The 23065-nt window shown below is 42.0% G+C and overlaps 2 protein-coding genes across 7 annotated transcripts in view; one reads left to right on the forward strand and one right to left on the reverse strand.

The window, feature by feature from the left end:
* The window catches only part of HIBADH (3-hydroxyisobutyrate dehydrogenase), a 113511-nt gene extending 111923 nt beyond the window's left edge, over positions 1–1588 (reverse strand). Inside the window, exon 1 of the mRNA XM_077303684.1 lies at positions 1570–1588. The gene's annotated coding sequence lies outside the window, so the exon portion shown is untranslated. The remainder of the gene's footprint in view (positions 1–1569) is intronic.
* Positions 1166–23065, forward strand: part of TAX1BP1 (Tax1 binding protein 1) — a 41024-nt gene continuing 19124 nt past the window's right edge. For 3 of the 6 annotated variants that reach the window (XM_077303677.1, XM_077303681.1, XM_077303682.1), the window contains exons 1-10: positions 1166–1321; positions 7393–7576; positions 10877–10979; positions 12873–13060; positions 13472–13630; positions 16919–17067; positions 17146–17236; positions 18684–18869; positions 19234–19461; positions 22346–22492. In XM_077303677.1, coding sequence (XP_077159792.1) covers positions 7400–7576; positions 10877–10979; positions 12873–13060; positions 13472–13630; positions 16919–17067; positions 17146–17236; positions 18684–18869; positions 19234–19461; positions 22346–22492 — 1428 coding nt within the window. In that variant the 5' untranslated portion in view covers positions 1166–1321; positions 7393–7399. Of the gene's footprint in view, positions 1322–1404; positions 1511–1695; positions 1718–3038; positions 3084–7392; positions 7577–10876; positions 10980–12872; positions 13061–13471; positions 13631–16918; positions 17068–17145; positions 17237–18683; positions 18870–19233; positions 19462–22345; positions 22493–23065 lie in introns of those variants that run through there. The other 3 variants (XM_077303678.1, XM_077303679.1, XM_077303680.1) reach the window with 3 other exon arrangements.

Genomic DNA, 23065 nt, shown 5'->3' on the forward strand with positions numbered 1-23065 from the left:
TCTGCCATATGGAAACCCTGTGGTCTCTGTGCTTTAATGGCAGCCAGAACAGCAACAGGTTGTCCTCACATGGAAAATACCTTACATACCAAGGATGAAAATACCTTATATTGTGTGAAGGGAACTATGCCTTTTACCTATCAGTTCTATAAGAAACCAGGGCTAGTTACAATTTCCTATACATGCAATCAAAAAGATGTGCATCCCCATCATCATATATAAATAAATATAAATTTATGCTATAATAAGTGTCTTGCAGGCATTCTTCCAGCAAGATTTATAGTCACAAAAGGATCCGAACCTGAATCTCACCCATATTGGCACTCACATGCTAATGCAGTTGATACATAATAGTATCAATGTGCACGGTTGTGGTGACAAATTTGCAAACTCACCCTAAGTTTGAAATGATTATATATGTAAAAAATCCACTGGCTATTCACATGGTACAACAGAGGAAATTGTTAGCTGCGACTGTGTGTGTGTACTCAGTGAACCAAAACACATGTCATCATTTCAAAAGTGACACAGTACACTTGCAACCGGTAATGAAGCAGTCAAAATTCCAGATTAAGTCAATTTCCTGGTACATTTACTGAAGGGTAAAGGCCCGTCAAGCCACTTCTCAGAAGTTGTATGTATTTTTTAAATTGCATATTCGGTATGAGACATTGAACTGGGAAAAGAAACTTGGAGGAAGTCTTGTAACCCAAAGCTATGACTTAATTATGATTTTTATCCCACCCTTCCTCCAGTACCCTGGAAGCACATACAATCCCCTCCCTCCATTTTTAAAATTTTAGTAGAAATATCTGATATAGTACCTTAGGCTGAAACCAACAATTTCTTTAGATAGATTTATTTGGGTTCTAACGGGTGCCCAGAGACCCTTATAACATAATTCTCTCTTCCTCCACTGTATCCTACCAGCAACCCTGTGAGGTAGGCAGGAGCACGGTCACTAAGCCAAGATCTCCCACGGAGCTTTCATTGGCAAGACTGAACCCGCCCGAGGCAACCTAATTTTACATCCCAGCCACCATAGGCTTTCCCCAGCTTCAGCGTCGAAGGTCTGCCTGTAAATCAGCCGGTCTCCCTTTAATTAGAACAGCCAGGCGGCCGCGGAAGAGTAGACGAGAAAAAAGGGATCGGAACGTCACCGCCCCGAGGACGCCACGTCAGACACACGCACTCCTCGGCCGTCTCGTGTGAGGCAAAAGCCTCGCTCTCTCTCGGGGCCGGAACTGACGGAGAGGGGGCGGGCCTTGGGTGTTGATGGCGACTGCGGATTGATGCCGTCGACGACTCCTGAGCGTCCCAGGTAAGAGGCCTGCTCGCTTCACGGTCCCAAGAGGCTGCCGTAAACGTCAAGCGACCCCCCCCCTCCTTTCCTAGCATTGGTCCTGGCTGTTTTCGCGACACTCCCCCCCCGCCGCCACCGGTGGGCTGGACTAATCCTCCTCTACCACCGTTGAGTTCAAGGAGAGGCGGCGAAGGAGCCCGCATGGAGGTGACCCAGGAGGGGGGGGCGGGGCCTGGGGAGGGGGCGTCTTAGGTGGCTACGCTTACCTTGGCGGGGGGCGCGAGAGGAGCGTCATCAAAGGCTTGGAGGTCCCTTCGGGTTTGCTCTCTGGCGCCGTTACGCAGCCCGCCAGGGGGTCAGAAGCAGGACCGCTGGACTGGCGAACAAGGCTAGGCCGAAGGAGGGGCCGCCAGGGTGAGGAGAGGAGAGGACGCCGGGTGTGCTGCTGGAGCGGGCAGGGCAAAGTCTTTCGGGGCACGTAGAACATCCCCCCCCCCCCCTTAGTGAGGCGTGTTGAAAGTTTTCGCTGCCTCTGGAAATGTTTCAAGGGGGCTAGCAGCGCCATCTTAGTCAGGTGGTTTCAGGTGGGGGGGGCCCTGTTGGGTCTGCAGAAGGAGGACTGGATTCGAGTCTAGTAGCACCTTAAAAGAGCAGCAAGCTTTCCAGGGTATAAACTTTCCAGAGTCTCTGGCCAAGGGACCAAGACTCTCGGGAGCTTATCCTCTGGAGATCTTGTAGGTTTTGGAGTCTAGCTGTCCTTATTCCTTTCTAAGCTGATTGATGGTCGTCTGAAGCTGGTCATTTGGTAGAGGGTTTCCCCATTGTTTAAACAGGAAGTAAACGTTGAAGAGTGGAACAGGAAAACGGGAAAAAATGTACACCTCCTTGGTAACATTGTTCTCTAGACTAGCGATCCCCAACCTGTGGGACCTGAAGGACGCCTTCTCTCCCCCTCCCCGGCCCTTTACTTCATCCCCCCCCCCCGACCCTTTACAACACACTTCATTGTTGTGGAGTGTCTGTATCTTATTTTGAACGGATGTTTAAACATTACAGTAGCGATCAGAGAGTGCTAGGGCAGTGGTTGAGAGTAGAGGAGTAAACACCCCCCCCCCACCGGGCCTCAGTAAAAGACGTTGAGTGGTTCCTGGTGAGTGGTCCCCGGTGATAAAAAGGTTGGGGACCACTGCTCTAGACTACAGGTCAGCCACTCCCTTCAATTCTGCTCATCCTGAGCTGGATAAACAAGAGGCCTTCTCTGTTCTGAGCTGCTTTCACTTCAGCCAGCTGTAGCAGATCTAGCTGCTTGCAGACTTTGCAAAATATTTTTGTGCTTATCAAACACAACACTAGCAGTTTTTTTTTTTTTTGCTGACATGCTTGTGAGGGACCTTGTCCTGTATAGGTTGTGTGTTAAAAATTATTGATTTAAATGCTATGAAAGGTCACAGTATCTTTTGTAGGAAGTAGATAAATCTATGCTGCAGTTCTTATTTGTGAATTAAAGGAACTGTCAAGCTAATAGAATTTTGAACCAGCTTGCTGGAATGTTGTATATAAATTGAATAAATAAATAATATCAAGTGCTTTAATCATAATGTCATGCAGTGTAATCTTGTGCACATATATGTTGTATGTCCGAGAATCTCTTCTGTCTGCCTGCATTTCCCATTAATCTTGTATCAGGCTGTCTTTCATTTAACATTTTGATGACCATCCTTACATTTACATTTAGGACTTCCATCTGATCCAGTAGGGCTGCTGTTGCATAATTTGGATGGTAGGTAGTTAAAATTCCTGCTCACAGCACTGGCTTATCCGTTGTTGTGGGTTTTTTTTTTTTAGATTCATGGATTATAACCACATCAGGAGTTTCAAAGGGCAAGGGATTTTCTGGTTTTCTTGTTTATTCTGATATGGAAAAAGTGTAATTTGAAATGCAAGAGATTCAGCCTCTATGTCAAACTCAAATGATATTAGAATAAGCATAGTATAAATTAATAACTACATTTATAACGAGTAACCCAGTATGCCTATATTTGCTAATTTTAACATCTGAAGTGAGAAAGAAAATACTAATTTCTGTTGAATTCCCTAAATAGATTTGCTGAAGTCTTGTGTAAGGGTAGTGTTTTCCACAGGCAGTGATTTTCAGTTGCAGTGTTTCTTGAAACCCACCAGTTTCTTAATGTTGCCACTTGGATGTGACACTTTGTGTCTGATTGTTTTGTATAGAGACCAGTGTAGTATTGTGGTTAAGAGTGGTGGAAAATCTAATCTGAAGAATTGGGTTTGATTCTCCATCCATTCACATACAGCCAGCTGGGTGACCTTAGCCTAGACAGTTCCCTTAGAGGGCTGCTCTCAAAGAGCATTTTTGTTAGAGCATTTTTAGTCCCATCCAACCTCGCAGAGGTGAGGAAGGGAAAGGCGGAGCTCATTCTTCCAGGTCAGGGTCAGAACTGAAAAGGCCTGAGTCGAGGCCAGGGGTATCTCTTTGGGGCCAGGGACCACTAATAGATTAGTACCTGCAGAGCGAAGAGCCCTGTGCGGGGCATGAGCAGACAAGTGGTCCCTCAGATAAACCGGGCACAAGCCACGAATGGCCTTAAAGCTCAAAACCTTGAACTTGATCTGGGCCAGGACTGGTAACCAGTGCAGCTGCCTCAGCACTGGCTGGATATGTATCCTCCAAGATGAACCATGAGGACCCTAGCAACTGCACCAGCTGGAGTTTCTTGGTCAAGGACAAGAGTAGGTTAGTGTAGTGTAAGTTACGGAAGTCCAGTGTAGAATTGATTATATTTAGTTAGATTAGATTTAGTTAAGTGATTATATTGAGTGCTCTGAATGAAGAAGTATGTAGGTACTTACAGTGTATCAATATATATATGAATAGCTGATGTTTTGTAATTAAGTGTTAATGTAATATTAATTTGAAACTGTAGGGAAAATATAAATATAATAATGTAAGAAATATAAATATAATGTATAATGATTAATGTAATACATGAAATCCATTGACAGAAAATTCAAATGTCTACAAAACAAACACTGTGCATGTTCCAGTTCTGTATCAAGACCATGTGAGAAATTATTGTTGTTGTTGTTGTTATTATTATTATTATTATTAATTTGATTTCTATACCGCCCTTCCATATGGCTCATGATGCTGACAGTAATGACAGCCGCATTTCAACCTAAACGACATTGTCATTTTCAGGGAAGACAAAAGTCTGATAGTTCTGGGATACAGACGAATATTGAAAAGTAGGCTTGGTCAGTCATGTATATGCATCTTGGCTATTCCAGGCTAAGTAAGGAATGCAATTATATATTCCATATATACTTGCGCTGGCTAGCATAGATTGCAGTGTCTGTTTTACTGAAAGTGAGAAATTTTACCACTAATATATAGTAAAGAAAGATGCTTGGAAGAAATAGTTATGTTGTCATTATGAACAGTTGCCCTTGGGCAAAATATGTTGAAAATTCATATTATTGTATGTTTTAACTTATATGTAAATGGCGTTGAGCCCCCAGGGAAGGGTGATATATAAAATATTAAATATAAAAATGTAATATTTGCAGAGAATTCCACAATTCTGAGATACACAGCAATTAGAAGGAACAAAAAGCACAGGGGTACAAGATCAGTGACATTTATGAATCACTTTATAGACCACAAAAATAAAGAAAGGAAATATAATCTTCGTAGTCTGACTTTGTGTTCCTGTATTCTGTGGATTGGAAAGTGTTAAAGAAAATGAGGCTGAGGAAGTCTGTATCATAACAAAAGGGGAAAATACCCAACCAAAAAAGATAGGATGAACTGAAATTTGACAAAACAAAGTAACGATATTTGATACAATATACAAAGAATGACTTATTTTGTTTTTGTACACAGATAATTTAATAACAATTCTCAGACAGAATGCAGACATCAACAAGCAATGTGACAAAGCAAAGTGCCATACTTATTTCACCAAACAGCCTTTATCATCAGCTTACACAGTAAGCATAATTAGTTTGGTCACATCCCACTTAACACAGTAAACAATTATAATAAACTACAGAGACCAGTTCAATGACTCAATTAAAAATCTGCAAAAATGAAAAGGACTTTAAAACCAGTAAATAAATGGCAATCATTATATACCTATACTTGGAATATGTTATGAACTCCTATAACAAATTACTAGGCTTCAATAATATTGTTTTGTAGGCCACTGATGAATGCTGTTTGTATGGCACGTTGTTTTGTTTCACTGTATATGGGTGTTTGTATTCCTTTGTTGAATTATTATCTATCTATATAAGTGCTTTGTGCATACAATTGATTTGGTCATTACTTGTATGTTGTATCATATTAGTAAGTGTACCCATACCCCTATTCTCTAAAAATCTCAGCGATGACCTCCCTCCCCCGGCCAATCTGGAATGGTATAGGATAAAGGAATGTAAATTGGTATGACTAGAGCATGCTTTCTCAAACAGCGTTTTGTGAAACCCTGGGGTTTCTAGATTACTCTAGAAGGGTTTCCTGAATGAGTGAGAGTTAATTAATTTTTAATATATTTTTAGAATTTATAGTGATACATGGTCATGTTAACCTACCCTCCCAAAATGGGCAATGATGGGCCTGAGGGGGTGGAAAGGGGAGGGCCATAACTGGGCATGTATACAGCTACGCTTCCCAACCATATTCTGCATAATTGCACCACTTTTGGAGTTTCTCAATGATAAAGAAGCTGAGAAAGGCTTGACTAGAAGCTGTAAAGGTTTCTTTCTGGTTTTGATTTCTATGGTTAGTCATCCAGTGACATATTTAAAAATGTTTTGATGTACCATTATGCACCATATATGACAAGTTATATACATCCATAAGATTTTAACATATGAAACATATTTTTCTTATTGTTACTGGGTGGGGGTGGGTGGGAAAATGAAATTAAACCATCCTGGGCCGTATGGGAGGGCGGTATAAAAATCTGAGAAAATAAACAAACAAATAAAAAATACTAAGAAAGCACGGCAGCCTAGATCAGCATCAGCAGAAAACATAATATATGTGCTTATAAATGCTGAAGTAAGAAATCATTTTCTCTCCAAGGATTGAGCTGACTCTTAGGCATTTGGAGGGGGGGAACGCAGTTAATGCCCAGCTCTCCCAAAAGCTTACCTCTGAAGCAGAAACATTCTGTTCCATTTGAAGTCCTACTGGTCTCTTTCCAAGGAATTTCTCTCCTGTAGCCAAGCTGCCTGTGGCTTTTGCCAGTCGTATCTTCTCATGTTCATACATAATTACAGTTGACATCGGCACTTACAGCCAGGAATTTGGGGGTGATTTTTGATGCTTCCTTATTGATGGGAGCTCAGATCATCAAGGTAGCCACCCAGACAGCATTTTTCTACCTACACCAAGTACGGCTACTAACGCCTGGCCACTGTGATCCATGCAATGGTAACCTCCAGATTAGATTTCGGTAACTTGCTCTGCGTGGGCCTACCCTTGTCCTTGATCCGGAAACTACAGCTGGTGCAGAATGTTGCTGCTCGGGTCCTCACTGGATCATCTTGGAGGGCCCATATCCAGCCATTGCTGAGACAGCTGCATCGGTTGACAGTCTGCTTCCAGATCAAGTTCAAGGTATTGGTTCTGACCTTTAAGGCAATACACGGCTTGGCTCCTACCTACCTGCGGGACCACTTGTTTCTTTATGCCCCCCACTGGGTGCTTCGCTCGGTGGGTATGAATTTGCTGATGGTCCCAGGCCCCCTGGAAGTACCATTTTGGTCCTGGCCTCTGCCTGGTGGAATGAGTTCCCGGAAGAGTTGTGGGCCCTGTCGGAACTCTCTGGGTTTTGTAGGGCCTGCAAAATGGAACTCTTCCACAAGGCGTTTGGTTGAGGCCGGGTGGACAGAACTGGGGTGATAAGGTGGGGTTACTCCTCCCCTCTAATTGCTGTGGTAGGATACTACTAATTGAGTTTAGATGAAGAATTCAATCTGAAATGAAAAGAACTTCACTGTCTCCCTTTTCTAGCCTTTAACATTCATGCTAACAGAAATTTAATATTATCTTTCAGATAAACAATGTCATCCTTTCAAGAAGTTCCGTCATCAAGCAGTGCCCTGCAGACTTCGAATTTTGCACATGTAATTTTTCAAAATGTAGAAAAAAGTTACCTTCCTAATGTGCACCTTGAATGCCATTACACTCTGACTCCATATATACGCCCTCATCAAAAAGATTGGGTTGGTATTTTCAAGGTAAGCAACCTTATAACGTGTTCTAACATAAGTCCTATTTTTTTCTGCTAGTGGTTTTAAATTAAGAGTACAAGATGCTCCCCTGTGAGATGGTATTAATACATTTCTGCTTTAGGTGCAAAGATAGTTATATGGCCATTTTAATTATTGTACTCAAATTTCTGTCTTTTTGAGGTAGTAAATTATAGACTAAAGAGAAGTCACATTCTAAAGCAGTTTGCAACAGCACTCCCCCCCCCCCCCCACCAATGTCCAGGCTCTTTGGGTCTTTAGCTAATCTGTGAGGATATTACTTTTCAACTCTTGCATGTGAAACAAAACTCATCTGCCTGTTCTCCCAAAAATGTTAGAAGGTCCATCTAGTCTAACGTCCTGTTCCCCTTGGGGCCAACCAGATTCCCCAGAAGGCCTGCAAGAATTGTATGGAGGTTAATGCTTTCCTATTCTCCTTCAGTGGGGCCGATGTCATTCAGAGTGGTTAGGTCACGCCTCTGCTTGCTCAGTTAGGGCAAATGTAATGCAGATTATTTGCAGTAGCCCATCTGATGACCAGGAGCCTGACTCTCCAGTCTGGATTGCCCTACTGCTCAGAAAGGAGATCTGAAACCCTGCTCCTGGACTAAGTAATAATTATTTCAAGTGACTTCAAGTCTCACTGGAAACTACGGAGACAGAATCTAGAAAGCTACCTTGTTCTTTCCTGCCTACCAGCTGAAAGTCTTCAAGGACCTCATGGCTTCAACAAACCCCAAATCCGGTGGAGCTGTGGCTGGTCCCCTGGCTCTAGACCACCAGGCAGCACTTGGCACTGAGGAGACTGCCATGACTCTGGAGGGGCGGTCCGGGGCTCCAAACCACTGTTCCTCCGACAGAATCGCTAGATGGCTGGGCAGCATCGTGGTGGACCCACCGCCCTCCCTTGCCGCCAAGAAGCCAGGCCCCAAAGAGAAGAAGATCGCCTGGAAGAATGAGCCCACCAAGGCCGACGGCTCCCACGATGTGGCACCCACATAGCCAGACAAGAAGAGGAATCAGCAGCAGTTGCTCGCCTGCAGTCCCGACCAAAGCACAAAGTGTTCCGGAGCTCTGGAACGCACAATTGCTACATATGCTCACCAAGCCTTGGAGGCCAGCCCTGATGAACGCTGTGGGAGTCAGGCGGGGCCAGTTAGCCCCGCAGGTGAACACAGAGCATTGGCCTCACAGTCCCCCTTGTGGTCCCTGACAGCTGATAGAGCCATGGGCATCCTGGAGGTCTGGGTACAAGCCACAGCAAGTTGCTTTCACCGCCCCCGCCAGGGGGGCCACCACACTCCCAAGATGGTTCCACTTGGATGTTCCCTGCCATGGCACCCCCCTTCTCCTGGGAGTGCACTGCAGTCTGGGAGATCTGCCTGGCAGATGCCGGGATCTGCCCTTTTCCTGTTGATGGAAACTCCCCCACTCAGGGTCAGTTGTGGCTTTTGCTCTGGATTCTGCATTTCCCTCCCCTTTAGGCCTGCTTTGAGGGAAGACTTCTAACAGCAAATGACTGAGGCGAGAACATGTTTCATCTGGGGAGCTCATCTTTATAGTCTGGGGAAGAACAGTTATGGTGGAGACAAAGGCTGAGGTGGGGCAGAGTAGTGCAGGTATATCCCACCTGGGCAATGAGCTCTGGCCAGCCCTTGCCAGCAACAGTCTCCTAGAGCCCATTGGGGTTTTTTATTCAATTGATGTTAATACTTGTCCCACAATATGTAATGTATAATGGTTGAAGTCTTGTTTCACTTTATCTGACTGTATCTGATCATGATTGTCTAAATAAAAGGAGTAAGGGGTTATGGGATGAGTTTGGTGTTAAGGGTTATGGGCCAGTCAGGTCCATTATTGGTGCCTGTATGCCTCTAATTGGCCATCCACCCACTGGCTGCCCAATCAAATTATAACTTCCGCCTCCGTCTTCCCACAATTTTCCTGCTTCTTCACAATGTCTGGCCCCTCAGACGCCTCTCCTGAGGCGAGTAAGCTGACATGGGTGCATAGGGGCTGTTCGGCTTCACTCTCCTGAGGCAATGGCTCCTGCCTACAGAGGTTAGGGAAGCCAGCCTGTATCTTCTCTGAGGGGCAGCACTTGCCCCACCACCACACCAACCGCCATCTTCTCCCTCTTATGTACCCTGGGGCATATCAGCCGCTAGGCTGTCCCTCATGCCTGCCTAACATGGAGGCCATCAACACGTGCCTTCCGCTAACTCTGAGGCATGCGTGCAGGCTGAGAAAAGTCCGACAGCCTGGCCTAAACAGCAAACAGAAGGGGAGGGCCAGAGGGAATGCTAGGAAGAGGGGAGGGCCCCCAGCTCCCGACTAAAGAGATCAGTTCTCCTAGAGAAAAAAATCAGTTCTCCTAGAGAAAATGTTTTGAAGGGGGAACACTGGTACTGTAATTGGGGATGCCAGCCTTCTGTGAGCTACGGAGAAAACAATTATGCAACAGTTGCCAATGTTGAGTCATCACCAACGCCAACAAACCATCACACTTACTTCACACCCCTGTCTACCCCTCCACACTCTCATTTGCATGCATGTCACCACAACCCCCCCCACACACACACAAAAGAACCCTCTCATCCACATGCACCCACATGTAAGCCTACCCTGTCCTTCTACTTCCCACCCCTAGGCTCTAGCACCTGTTGCATTCCTGGATACAATGGGCTTTACCCCTAGTATCTTGAATAAAACTTAATTGGTCTGAAAAGTGCCTCTGGATTCAAAGCTGAAGTTGGGGTGGGGGTGACGGAGAAGCATAGGTCTGCCCTGGCCCTGTTTCTGGTGTTGGGGTGGGGGCAACAGAGCAGCATAGGTTTGTCCCGGCCCAGACTCTTCAGACTCCCACTGCCGGCTCCCTTGGGTGAGGAAGAGCAAACTGGTAGCCAGCTCAGCGCAGATGCTTGCAATAGTTCCTTTGCAATCAGAGACCTGTAGGGAAAGCTTTTAAAATGTATTTAACCCAGAAATTTAATTTTAAATTTAATATAATATTATTAAGATTCTTTTAAGTTTAAAAATACATGCTTTTCTTTTGGTGCAATGTTACTTGTGGCTAGATAGTTTAGCCTAATGTAGATGCTAGTACATTGCCAGCGATAAATTGGAGAACAGCTATGTGTTTGAGATACTTACATTTATTTTCATAAACATGTTCAGTGATAGCTAATTGGGCATTAAACCTGTGGTTTTGTGGTATGATTGAATAGTTTACTGTTTACAAAAAGCTGTTTTTAGTCCTTATTTAAAGTTCGCTATTTTTAACATTAGGTTGGCTGGAGTACTGCACGGGATTATTATACATTTGTTTGGTCCCCTATGCCTGAAAATTATGTGGAAGGATCGACAGTTAACTGTGTGCTGTCTTTTCAAGGTAAATAGATTGCTTATTTAGTTTGTTATTTGCTACTTATTTTAATACTTCAAAAACTTGCTTGTTATACACTTTTGAAATGTATACTGTGTGAAGAGGCTCAAGCTGTGCTGGACTGCTTGCAAGGAAGGGTGGCAGTAGAAAGGTGGCTTGGTGTGGCCGTGCAGGTTACTGGAGTGGAAAAGGAAGGAGCTGAGCCTGGAAGCTAGAAAACTAGTAAAAATGAAATTTATTGCAATGTCTTTAGCATGTATGTATGTAAACTTCATTGTGTACAACCGTAAAAATAAAATACGTTTCCATAAAAATTTAACACATCAAAAAAGAGATATATACAATATGCAAGGTACCTAAGTAAAATAATATATCTAAATTAAGATTTTTTACCAAACATATTCAAAGTGGCTAAACCTGGATGGACTATGGCTATCAGTGGCCCACTCTGGCAGCAACCTGGGGGTGATTCTTGATGCCTCCCTCTCTAAGGAGGCTCAGGTCATGATGGTAGCGCAACAGGCATTTTAACACCTTCGTCAAGCCAAACTACTAGCACCCTACTTGGCCCCAGAACACCTAGCCACAGTGATCCATGCAATGGTCACCTCTAGACTGGACTTCTGCAACCAACTGTACACTGGCCTGCCTTTACCCTTGATCCGGAAACTGCAGCTGGTCCTCACAGCAACACCTCGGAGGTCCCACATCCAGCCCATCCTCCAGCAGTTGCGCTGGCTTCCGGTCAAATTCCTGATCAGGTTTAAGATTTTGGTTATCACCTTTAAGGCCACATGTGGTCTGCGCCCAGTGTACCTGAGGGATAGCCTCTCTGCCTACACCCCTCAAAGAGCCTTATGCTGCACCAGTTGCAACTTTCTGGTGATCCCTGGCCCCAAGGAAGCCCACTTGACTTCACCCAGGTCTAGAGCTTTCTCCATCCTGGCCCCCAACAGGTGGAAAGAGGTCCCAGAGGAGATCAGGGCTCTGATTGAACTTGAACAGTTACCAGTCTTGGTCCAGATCAAGTTCAGGGTTTTGGTTTTGACCTTTAAGGCTATACGTGGCTTGGGTCCTACCTATCTAAGGAACCACTTGTCTCCTTATGCTCTCCGCAGGGCTCTTCGCACTGTGGGTATGAACCTACTGGTTGTCCAGGGCCCCTGGAATATCTGCCTGGCCTCAACCACTAGGAGAGTCAGCTTGGGGTAGTGGTTAGGAGTGTGGACTTCTAATCTGGCGAGCTGTGTTTGATTCCACGCTCCCCCAAATGCAACCAGCTTTGGGCTCACCACAGCACTGATAAAGCTGCTCTGACCAAGCAGTAATCTCAGCGCTCTGTCAAACTCACCTATCTCACAGGGTGTCTGTTATGGGGAGAGGAAAGGGAAGATTAATATAAGCTACTGAGACTCCTTTGGGTAGAGAAAAGTGGCATATAAGAACCAACTCTTCTTCTGGAGTTTGGTTGAGGTCAAGAAGGAATGTCCAGAGTTACAATTTTGGCGTCCCTAAATGTTAGGTGTCAGATCCAACACCAGGAAGATCACAACCATAGAGACACCATTGAAGCCACGTTAGTGGCTTGAGGTTGGAGGAGCGAAGTTATGTGGGGTGTTCTTTTCTCTTGTTTTTACTGCCATTTTGTTTTTAGTTTTTGATGTTAGTCTAACTGAGGATGGATAAAGTTTTAATGTTATATAGTAATTTATTGGGATATAAATTAAAAATAAATAAACAAATAAGGTATGGAAAAATAAAACTCTTTTATGTTGGATTTGCACCATGATTATATTGCTTAATTCAAATATGTTTTAGTTTAAGCTGCTATCAGAATAAATTTTGTTTGTTGTGAATAATAAGTGTTCATTTTTAAAGTGTTATGTATTTATTCCTAAGGATACTATCTTCCAAACGATGATGGTGAATTTTACCAGTTTTGTTATGTGACGCATAAGGGTGAGATCCGTGGAGCAAGCACCCCTTTTCAATTTCGAACATCTTGTCCTGTTGAAGAACTGTTAACTATGGAAGATGAAGGGAATTCGGATATGTTGGTGGTGACTACAAAAGCTGGACTACTTGAGGTTTGATTTGGAAAACTTAATATTTGTATATACCTCAACATGTATTATTTTCCTGTAGGGTGCCATGTTTTTACATTGCAATTTTTGCTGTCTCTGAAGGATCCAATGATTATTTATACAACACTGACTATTTCCTGTATTTGAAATGCAGAAAGAAAAATATGCAAAAACGTAAATTTCTATACTACATTTTGCAATTATACTTGTTATTAATTATTATTAATCCATGGTAGAACAGCAACTTAATGTAGAAGTGGAAGTAAAGATGAAAAAACAGGGCAGGCTAATACATCGATTCTGACTTTTATTTTTGTGCATATGAGGCTGCAAATGGGAAATAATGAAGATTAGTTTGTTGCTATTGGTATTGAGGTATAAATTGCCAGGTAATGTTGGACTTTGTATTTTTAGTTCAAAATTGAAAAAACTATGAAAGAAAAAGAAGAACTGTTAAAGATAACTGCTTCACTTGAAAAGGAAACTTTGCAACTCAGAGATCAAGTTGAAAGACTGGAGGAAGAACTCACCCGTGAAAAGGAAAGATGTGATCAATATGAAGCCCAGCAAACGGTCAGTCTGCAGTTGATATTTTCTGAAAGTGTTAAGGTTTTGGAAGCCTAGTGAAAATATTTCTAAAAATAGCCTTCGGGGAGGGCGGTATATAAATCTAAATAAATAAATAAAATATGGGGAGCAGATTCAAAACACACTATATTGCCTACACTTCTTTTTTGTTGGTTGTGCAGCAGCCATACTTTAGTCTGAAAAAAATAAGTTATTTGTAAATGGCATTTGTAAAAACTACATTAGGGCCTCTATGGGAGGAAAAAGAGATTGAAGCAACCAGTGTAAAATTGCATGTCCAGGAGCAAGCAGGAGGAGGCTTTTCTATCCTCCCAAAGTTGGAGACATTTGAGGAAGGGTTGCCAACACTGGGTTTAGAAATTCTTGGAGATCTGGGGTGCAGCCTGGGAAGGACAGAGTCTGAGGAGGGGAAGGAGCTCAGCAAGAGTATGAAGCAGAAGAGTTGGTTCTTATATGCTGCTTTCCTATACCAGAAGGAGTCTCAGAATGGCTTCCCTTTGCTCTCCCCACAATAGACACCCTGTGAAGGTAGGTAAGGTTGAGACAGCCCTGACATTACTGCATGGTCGGAACAGCTTTATCAGTGCTGTGGCGAGCCCAGGTTCACCCAGCTGGCTGCATGTGGGGGAGTGGGGAATAAAACCCGGCTTGCCAGATTAGAGGTCCGCACTCTTAACCAGTCACCAAGATGGTTCTTATCCTATCTCATCCAACTCACATTCTGAAGCTGTCATTTTCTTCAGAAAGCTAAACAGTTGGCCCTCGTCAGCACTGGGAAGGGAGATCACCAGGGAAGTCCAGGCTCATTACTTCCCAGAGGCAGGCAATGGCAAAAACCACCTTGGAACATGTCTCAGTAGGAAGACGCAGCTGCAACAGGAAGAGTCAGACTGCTGCCTCCCAATGCCCAATAATTCCACACTGACCTCTACTTAGCCCAAATTCCTCACCACCTCCCTGAATCCTTTCACTGCGCCAGAGGGGGGGAACCTGTATTTTAGATGGGCTTGTCCAGTTGTAACTAGGGATGGACATGAACCAGCTAACAAATGAAAGTTAGCCATAAATTTTGGCTCTTTCATGCCCCGCAAATGAAGAGCCACCATGAACTTCCATAAATGTTATGCAGTTCACTAGCAAAATAGTCCGTGGTAATTTAAAATACAGCAGGCACTAGTGTTCTCTCCCCCCGCCCTAGGCAGGCCTGGAGAGGCTGCAGTGGGCCTTTGGGGGGGGGGGAGTGCTGGTGGGGGTTACAGCCTTCCCTGATTCCCCACATAAGCGAGGCCAGTCCCCGCTTCCCTTCCTTCCCAGTCCCGGCTGTGGTTTCAGGCCCTCTCCTCTCCTTCCAGTTCACGCTCGCTGGCTGCCTTATCTCTTGCAGGCAGTCGAGTGGAGCAGGCTGGCAGTGGATTGGGATGTGGCCAGGGGCAGGATATACTACCTGATTGGCTGTTCATTGAGTCCCAACTCCTCCCACCATCCCTGTCCAGCTTTATTTATGGTACAGATACAGATAGTGATTCATGAAAAAAAAACAAGTGATGGAAAGCTCCCTGCCACTCAGCTGTTTGGAAAACCCTGCTTTCTACTCCTGATGGCTTTTTGTGGGGAGCAGAAAAAAGGGTTAAACTTCAAATGGTTCATGAATTGGTACGAACCAGGTTGACTAGCAAACTAACCTCCCAGTTTATATGGATTCATGATTTGTTTTGTGGTTCAGCCCCAAACTGCAGCAATGCAGCTCATGCCCATCCCTAGTCCTAGTCGCAACAGTAGCCTCTTGTCCGAAGTTCAGTTTTTTTGTGTGACAAAACAATCAGTTCTTGTGGCATGTCCCTTTATTTTTAAAACTGCCTTCTATATTAATCTCTATAAGAGGCAAGTAGACTTCCTTCTTCTGATATATTCTCAGACGTTACTCTCTGAAGATCCCTTACAGGCTGTTGCTTGTCTTTCTGCAATTTATTTGGTGGCAATACCTTGCTGCACTAGCTGGTATTATTATTGTTGCAGTAGCAGCTCTTCCAGAGCAGGCAAATGGGTAGCCTCCTTCCCAGCTGACAGCTCAGGGAAGAACAAATACCACCACAAATACCACAGCTATATGACAGGGTGAAGTGAAGTATTGTCAGCTGCTGCTGAAGGTGCATGAGCTGCAGTGGAGGTACTTTGCTTGCCAGTAATGTGGTTTCTGGTGAAGGTATTAAATGAGATGATCAGTCTTTATTGATCAAAGGGGCCCCGATCCTTTTTTTCCCTCATGATAATCTCAACAAACATTTGAATTTCTATTTATGTCTTTGATAGCAATAATTTATCAAAGTTAGACCTGCTATCGATTACAAACAACTTGCCTATTCTCGATGTGTTCATTTCTAAGCATAAAGTTATATTAAACATATGCCTGATATGCTCTAATACGGTAAGCTGCATGTTGCCAGATTTCGCCATTTGTAGCCTTATGTAGTAATTTGTCTCCCTCTCGTGACAAAATAATATTAGTGTACTGGATCAGACTGAAATGTTTCAGTGGTGACAATTCTTAATTACTGTCATAAATACCTAACTAAAATCTGTTATAAATCTTTCTTTAGTAGGCCTCTCCTAAGTTCCTTTAAACATTAGTATGTCTATTAATACAGATGTAAAGTGGACCACTTGTAGATTTGTTGATTTAATGCATTTTATTTCTTTCAGAGGGTCTTTAAAAATTAACAGGGTTTTTGGGGTTTTGTTGTTCACAGTTTCAGTTTTGAAGAGGCATAAAAACAAATGCATTTATTTCACATCAACTTCATTTATATACAAAGGATATATATGTTTGAGTTGGTTTCAGCTGCTTGTTTATTTATAGTTGCTCTGTCTAGGAAATGATAGGAAGAATATTTTTGCTCATATAAGGGAATTATCTGACAGTTATAAAAGCACAATATAGGCTAAAATAGAATATTTAGGGTTTTTCTGCATGCCATAAATATAACAAAATGTTTACCTGGTGAAGATGCTACATTTTTGGAGAGTCCGTCTTATAGGATATAATGGAGAATATAGGATATCATTTGTGAAATCCTGAATAAAACTATTCATCCGCAATTTCCTCCTTACCCAGACACCTCCTCTTCCCCACAAACATGCATATGATATACATATAATCTGTAGATACTGAAAGTCTCCTCAAAGAAATTGAGCTCCCAATTGCTTAACACTTACTTAAGGTACAATAATAACTCATTTGTTCATGTACCCTCTCTTTTTTCTCTTTTACTGAAGCATAATTTTGAAACTGTAGAAAGTCTCAAAACTGAAAATGAAGAATTCAAGAAAAAATATGAGGAAGCCATTTCAAAAGTTGTCCAACTTGAAGAGGACATCATGACTGTTACTCAGAAAGCAATTGCAAAAGAAACAGAGTTAGACAGGTATGCATCTAAAATAATCCTTTATTTTCCATCTAGATTGGAAAAAAATGAAATAATTGAATGCCTTATTTCTTATAGCCTAAAAGATAAATGCAAGAAAGTATCCCTTGAAAAGGAACAGCTTGAATGCCAGTTAAAGACAGAGAAAGATGAGAAGGAACTTTACAAGGTAACATATCAGCCTGTATCATTCAAGATTTGCATTCCTATATTTCTGTCTATAACAACATGAAGTTTGAATTCTATAAAGTCTGTTTCCCTCATCTTTTTGTGTGTTTGAACCTAAGCATTGATTTCCTTTCTTTTAATCTATTTAAAACTCCTTGACTAAAAATGCTGAGCAATAAAAACTCTTCTGTGAGTTTCCATTCCACATACACAGTTTTTCTGAAACATATTAAATAAAGTACCAATGCACTTAATCTCTCCCATATTTCTTGATGACAGAAGCGGCTGTGGCCCTTGGGCTGTCCAAAGATTGTATGTGTTTGTATTTTGCTGTGTTCACACTTTGATGACTGTGCACATGGCAAAACTATTTGACAGAAATATTTATACACAAGTAAATTTTCTGGCCTTCGTGTATTTTCATGGAGGAAAAATTCTTTTGTAATTGGTATCTTCTGAAAAGCCTCCCCAAGTACCCCAGCTCAAGGCTGCACAATTTGAGACGGGAGAATACTAAAATCCTAGATCATTCCTTTTATAAATTAACATTAGCACTGAGAATGATACTGGAAATATTCCATTGTTTGGTTGCTGGCTTTAGATACAGAACTTTAAAAAATATTTACAGTAATTTGTATTCTCAGCTGCACAGTATGTGAGCTTGGTTCAATAACAAACCAATATAATAAACAGTCAGCCAAAATTGCTTAGTGGAAGTTTGCAAAGCTGACAAGTTACATCAAAGGGCCATAAAAACTGAGATAATACAAATGATTTAGTTGAAAGTGATGTGATTAATAATCCTGCCAACAAAAACTCATTAAAGCCCAAAGCAGCACAAGCGACTATGAGGAATAATGAAAGGATGAAATCCACCAAAGGTCTAGGTTAGAATCCTTACATGGTGCTGAAAATTCATTAAGTTTGGTAGGTTGTGGGGTGGAAATTTCAGTTTCATTGTAACATCAGAATGTCCCTGATAGCCATCCAGGTTATCTAGCTACTGAGAATGTGTGGTGTAGGGCTTCTATAATGATGGGACAGGCATGCATGAGTGTTAATGGTCCTTTAATTGTGTCTGGGTTCATCTAATCAGATGCTTTGAGAGGCAGTTTTTAGAAAGGTAATATGTCACTTTATGTTTGTCATGGTGTCACTTGATAGGGAATGCCTGGTAGTTGGCCAGAGGTTCATATGGTCTTGTGGTTGATCTTATCCATGGGTATATGATTCTTGCTTTTGGTCTTGTGATAACTTTAAGTGGCCTGTTAAAAATTTTGGCTAGTCTTATGACCAATATAATCCTTAAATTTTTGTGAACAAAAGATTCCTCACTCTTTGTTATCTGTTTCTTGAGTCTGTTTGGATAAAACATTAAGAGAATAATATGAAATTTCAATTAGCAGAGGCAAGTCTGTTGTATCATTGCAAGGTTTTTATCATTGCAGATACATTTGAAAAACACAGAAATTGAAAACACCAAACTAGCATCAGAAGTCCAGTCACTAAAGAATTTGGATGGAAACAAAGAGAATCTGATAGCTTATTATAAAGAAGAGGTTGGCAGATTACAGCTATGTGTGGCAGAAAAAGAAAAGTTGAAGAGAGCTTTCTTGCTTACTTCATCAAACAAGGTAGATATTATAACTGTAATTTGAGATTAATTAATATCTTTGCTTGTCCTAAGTATTCAAAATCCCACGTTAAACTACTCAACAATATAAAATTTGACACACTTTCTTAATTCTTTAAAATGGGAAAACTTGAAACCTGTGTAAGAGATACAAAGTTTTGCTTACACAAATCTGCTTTATTTTTACATTAATGTGGTTGGAGATGTAATATGTGATATTTCCCCTCTTAGGTCTTCAACACACTTTACTGTTGAACACATCTAATAGTGATAGCATTTAAATTAGTATACCTTTCCGTTTAAAGATAGCAGTACTCATTCACTGTATTTAATACTTAATTCCCCTGGTTATTCCTCCTTTCCAGGAAGAGGCAAGCATTTTAAAGGAACAGCTGCGGAAAGCTGAGGATCAGATTCAAGCTAGTAGGCAGGAAGCTCTGTTGATGTCCAAAGAACTCAGTGATGCAGTAAATGTGCGTGATAAAACCATGGCAGATCTTCATAATGCCCGACTGGAAAATGACAGAGTGAAGAAGCAACTTGCTGATGCTCTAGCAGAACTTAAAAAAATCTCCCTTGCGAATAATGAACAAGTAAGAGTTCTCTTTTTGTATACATTTTGTGTAAAACATCCTGAAGGACAAAAGTTGTTTGTATAATTACTGATTCTCACCCAGTTTCTGTAGTAGTCTTGATCCATCTCTTTCCGCCCCCTCACCCCCCACCCCCATAATTTTAATGGGATTAAAACTGCAATAATGAAAGTTCAGCCTTGAGCGCTTTTATTGCTGCTTGTATTATTGGAAAATTTCCCTCATTCTGTGGTGTACTAGTGGGTTATGCTTGGCTCAAGTGCTGATTTTCAGGGAACTTTCAAACTTCTAAGTCAATTCCGCACCCGATAAATATAGCAAAATGCTTTATGCCGTTTTGCACGATGTTGCCAACCTCCCGTGTCCATCCAGCAAACTTCAAGCAACATCCTCATTCTAAAGTGCTAGTTGGGAAATCGCATAAAGTGGATTTCCCAACCTAAAAATTATGAGCTACAGGAGAGCAACCAGCAGGCCACATGCTAAAGAGATGTATGGAGGTGAAGAAGTGCTATCTCCACCTCCAGTGTCTCACCCAGCAACCACCTCCCTCTCTCTTCTCCCAGGGACGTTTTATTTTTATTTTTTTAAGAGCAAACTGCCTGGAGTAACTAATAGGCAAAGCCAAAATGAATTTTCCCCCAAAGTTGTCACACAAAGCATGCCTTTCTAGTCCCCCCCCCCCCCCAATCAGGAACTAAATTAATTTTTTAAAGATTCCAGACTCATGATTTCATAAGGGCTGGCATTATAAAAATCACTATGCATCTATAATTAGAAGTTATATTTAACCCCCCCCCGGGCATCACAAGCCCTGATTGACAGGCGGAAGAGAGTTGCGTGTAAAGCACGTTGCTCTCTTCCACCATTTCAAGCAATGCTTGCGGAGTGTAAGAAGTGCGAGAAGGTGGCAGACAAAAACAAGAGAGCCAGAAGGTGAGGAATGGCTGGAGGTGTGATCATTTTTAGTGCTACATTTCACTGGCGTAATGCTTATATTTTCAATGTGCAGAAGTGCCCTTGTTTTTCACATTTGATGGTCATTTTAAAAGGTTTTTGCTATCTAGCCATGGGGGTAGAATATATCTCTAAACTCGGTGTAATATTTTTGTCCCAGCCATAAGGGAAGCTTTGTTTAGATAGTGAGTTGTAAGTTGGTGTTATGTTTATCTTGTCCAGGCCCAACTTGATCTGCTTAATTGGGGGTCATAAACTGTTGGCAGTCCAGTAGTCAATAATGCTAATTGATTGCAGCAGTTCTTTGTGGTAGATGGCCTTAAACTGAGCCGATAGAATGTTATGGTTGTAATTTTACACTAGACTAGACGCATTCATGTACATTTTATTAACAAACATCTATTGTAAATGATTCCGTGTTTGCATGATGAAAAGTAAAGGTTCATTTGTAGCTTATACTTTTCTGTAAACATTCAAATAACCATATACCTCCCACCCTGTACAAATCCCAAGAAAGTGAACAGGGTTATTATCCAACAAGGTTTCTGGTTCTTGGGTGGTCCCTACCTTGATTGCTTTTTGATGGGAGCTGCAGCTCCAGGCTTGGCTAGTGGGCTTCCCCCCCCTACCTTGGCCATTGTTTGTAGCTTCTTCCATGTCCCTTGCCCATCCTTGGTGTGCTCATCTCTCTTTTTTGCCAACAGGCACCCTGGGCTATGAAGAGAAGCATTTCACTTCTTCATGGTTCACCTGGGCAGCTGCTAGGGTCACAACGAGGTGACTGAGGCCACCTGACTGGGGGCAAAGAAACCCCTGTTTCCATTATCCTCCCATCTTCCATGAGCCGAGCTCCATGGGGGACTATAGGATACTGTCTTCTCACAGGGCCCAGCTTGCTCCTGTTGAAGTTCTGGAAGGATTCTGCTACCTGTGTAACTCCATGAAGGAGAAATCAAACCCTCCTTCCTTTACCGAGCCCTGATATCTCTCCTTACTCTTCTTCTTAGCAACAGCCTTTATTTGGCATAATAGTGCCTTTACTCATTGCTATTGGGCTTTGTGGAGGAGATAGAAAGTAGTACATATATGGGCCGGATAGCTTGTGAGCTTGTTAATGCTTACATGTTTAAATGACATTTTTGGTAGTTTAAATGGTTACTTTGTTAAATTGTATTTGTATCCCTAACAACTGTAATTTCTGAATAGATCTGAGCATCTTTAAAAAAATCCTTCAGTCTGAAAGAAGATATTTAATTTCCAGAAGGAAATGGTGATGTTTCCTATACTGAATTGATCAAACAGATGAAAGTAGCCATAAAATAGCTAGAATGTGGCATATGGCATCCTAACAGTTCAGATGAATATGTGGCTTTTGAAACAAGCCAAGCCCACTCAGACCTGAGCAGTGCATACCTCAGTTGTACTTCTTATTTATTTCCTGGTCTAGAAGAGAGCCTTTTGGCTGATGGTATTTTAGTTGAGTGAAGAGTTTAGGATTGCTGCAACTAAATGGTTTGGTTGGTGACCATATGGAAGATTACGAGGAATTCCAAATAAGCTAGTCTGTATACTTTCTAAAAAATGAAGCCATTATATAGGAGTATTAATAGAAATCTTGCTGGGGGGTAAATGGTAATGACTGGGGAAGGCACTGGCAAACCACCCCGTATTCAGTCTGCCATGAAAACACTAGAGGGCGTCACCCCAAGGGTCAGACATGACCTAGTGCTTGCACAGGGGATACCTTTACCTTTAATAGAAATCTTATTCCACCACAAACCACATTTCCAGTACATTGCAGTAGAAGTGGCTGTTCGCATCAAGCAAACAATTTTGTTTTTCATTTCTTCTTAATATATACATTATCTGCTTTAAAAGTTATCACTAAGTTCTTTTAAAGGGTAAATACATACTCTTTTTGTCAAAGGAAGCATCAAATGTTGTAGAAAAAGAACTGCGCAGAGAAGTTGAGGACTTAAAGCTCCGCCTGCAGATGGCTGCTGAACATTACAAGGAAAAATTTAAGGAATGCCAGAAGCTGCAGAAGCAAATCAATAAACTTGTAGACCAGACAGTAAGTTACATTTTTGGCTTCTTTGCTTCTGATAGCTTCATAAAATCAATTAGTTGAATTGTGGAGTATAGGTTTGCTAATATTTTGAAGTAGAATGACTAGATGGAATAAAAAATGAACAAATCTAGGTTTTATTAACACTGTTCAAAGTGTTTTGTGAAGCCACACAAATTTAGTCTTGAGGAAGCTTCAGTGAGAATGGAAGACAACAAAACTAGATCTGCCCATATCATGTGTCTTCAATTCTTGGGGTATGTCATCTACTCAGTTCATATTTGCAACTTCTTGATGACTCTTATCCAGAACTATAGTACCATAATGGAACCATAATGTTACTGTAGCATTCATTGTCTTCTGGTTATGTGTATATATTGTGATGTCTGTTGAAGCATTAGATGCTATGAAAAGACTGTGTCTCTGCCACCCAGATCTCCTCCCTCACACAGAGATCACTGAAGTTTTTGAATCCATAGTTTGTGGGGAGAGTGTTTCTTAGCCTAACAAACTATTTTGTGAATGTTGGTTAGGTAAATTTATTGTATTTCTATACCAACCTCCCATAAGGCTCATGGC

Source organism: Paroedura picta, chromosome 11 (genome assembly GCF_049243985.1).
Source record: "Paroedura picta isolate Pp20150507F chromosome 11, Ppicta_v3.0, whole genome shotgun sequence".
Lineage (NCBI taxonomy): Eukaryota > Metazoa > Chordata > Lepidosauria > Squamata > Gekkonidae > Paroedura > Paroedura picta.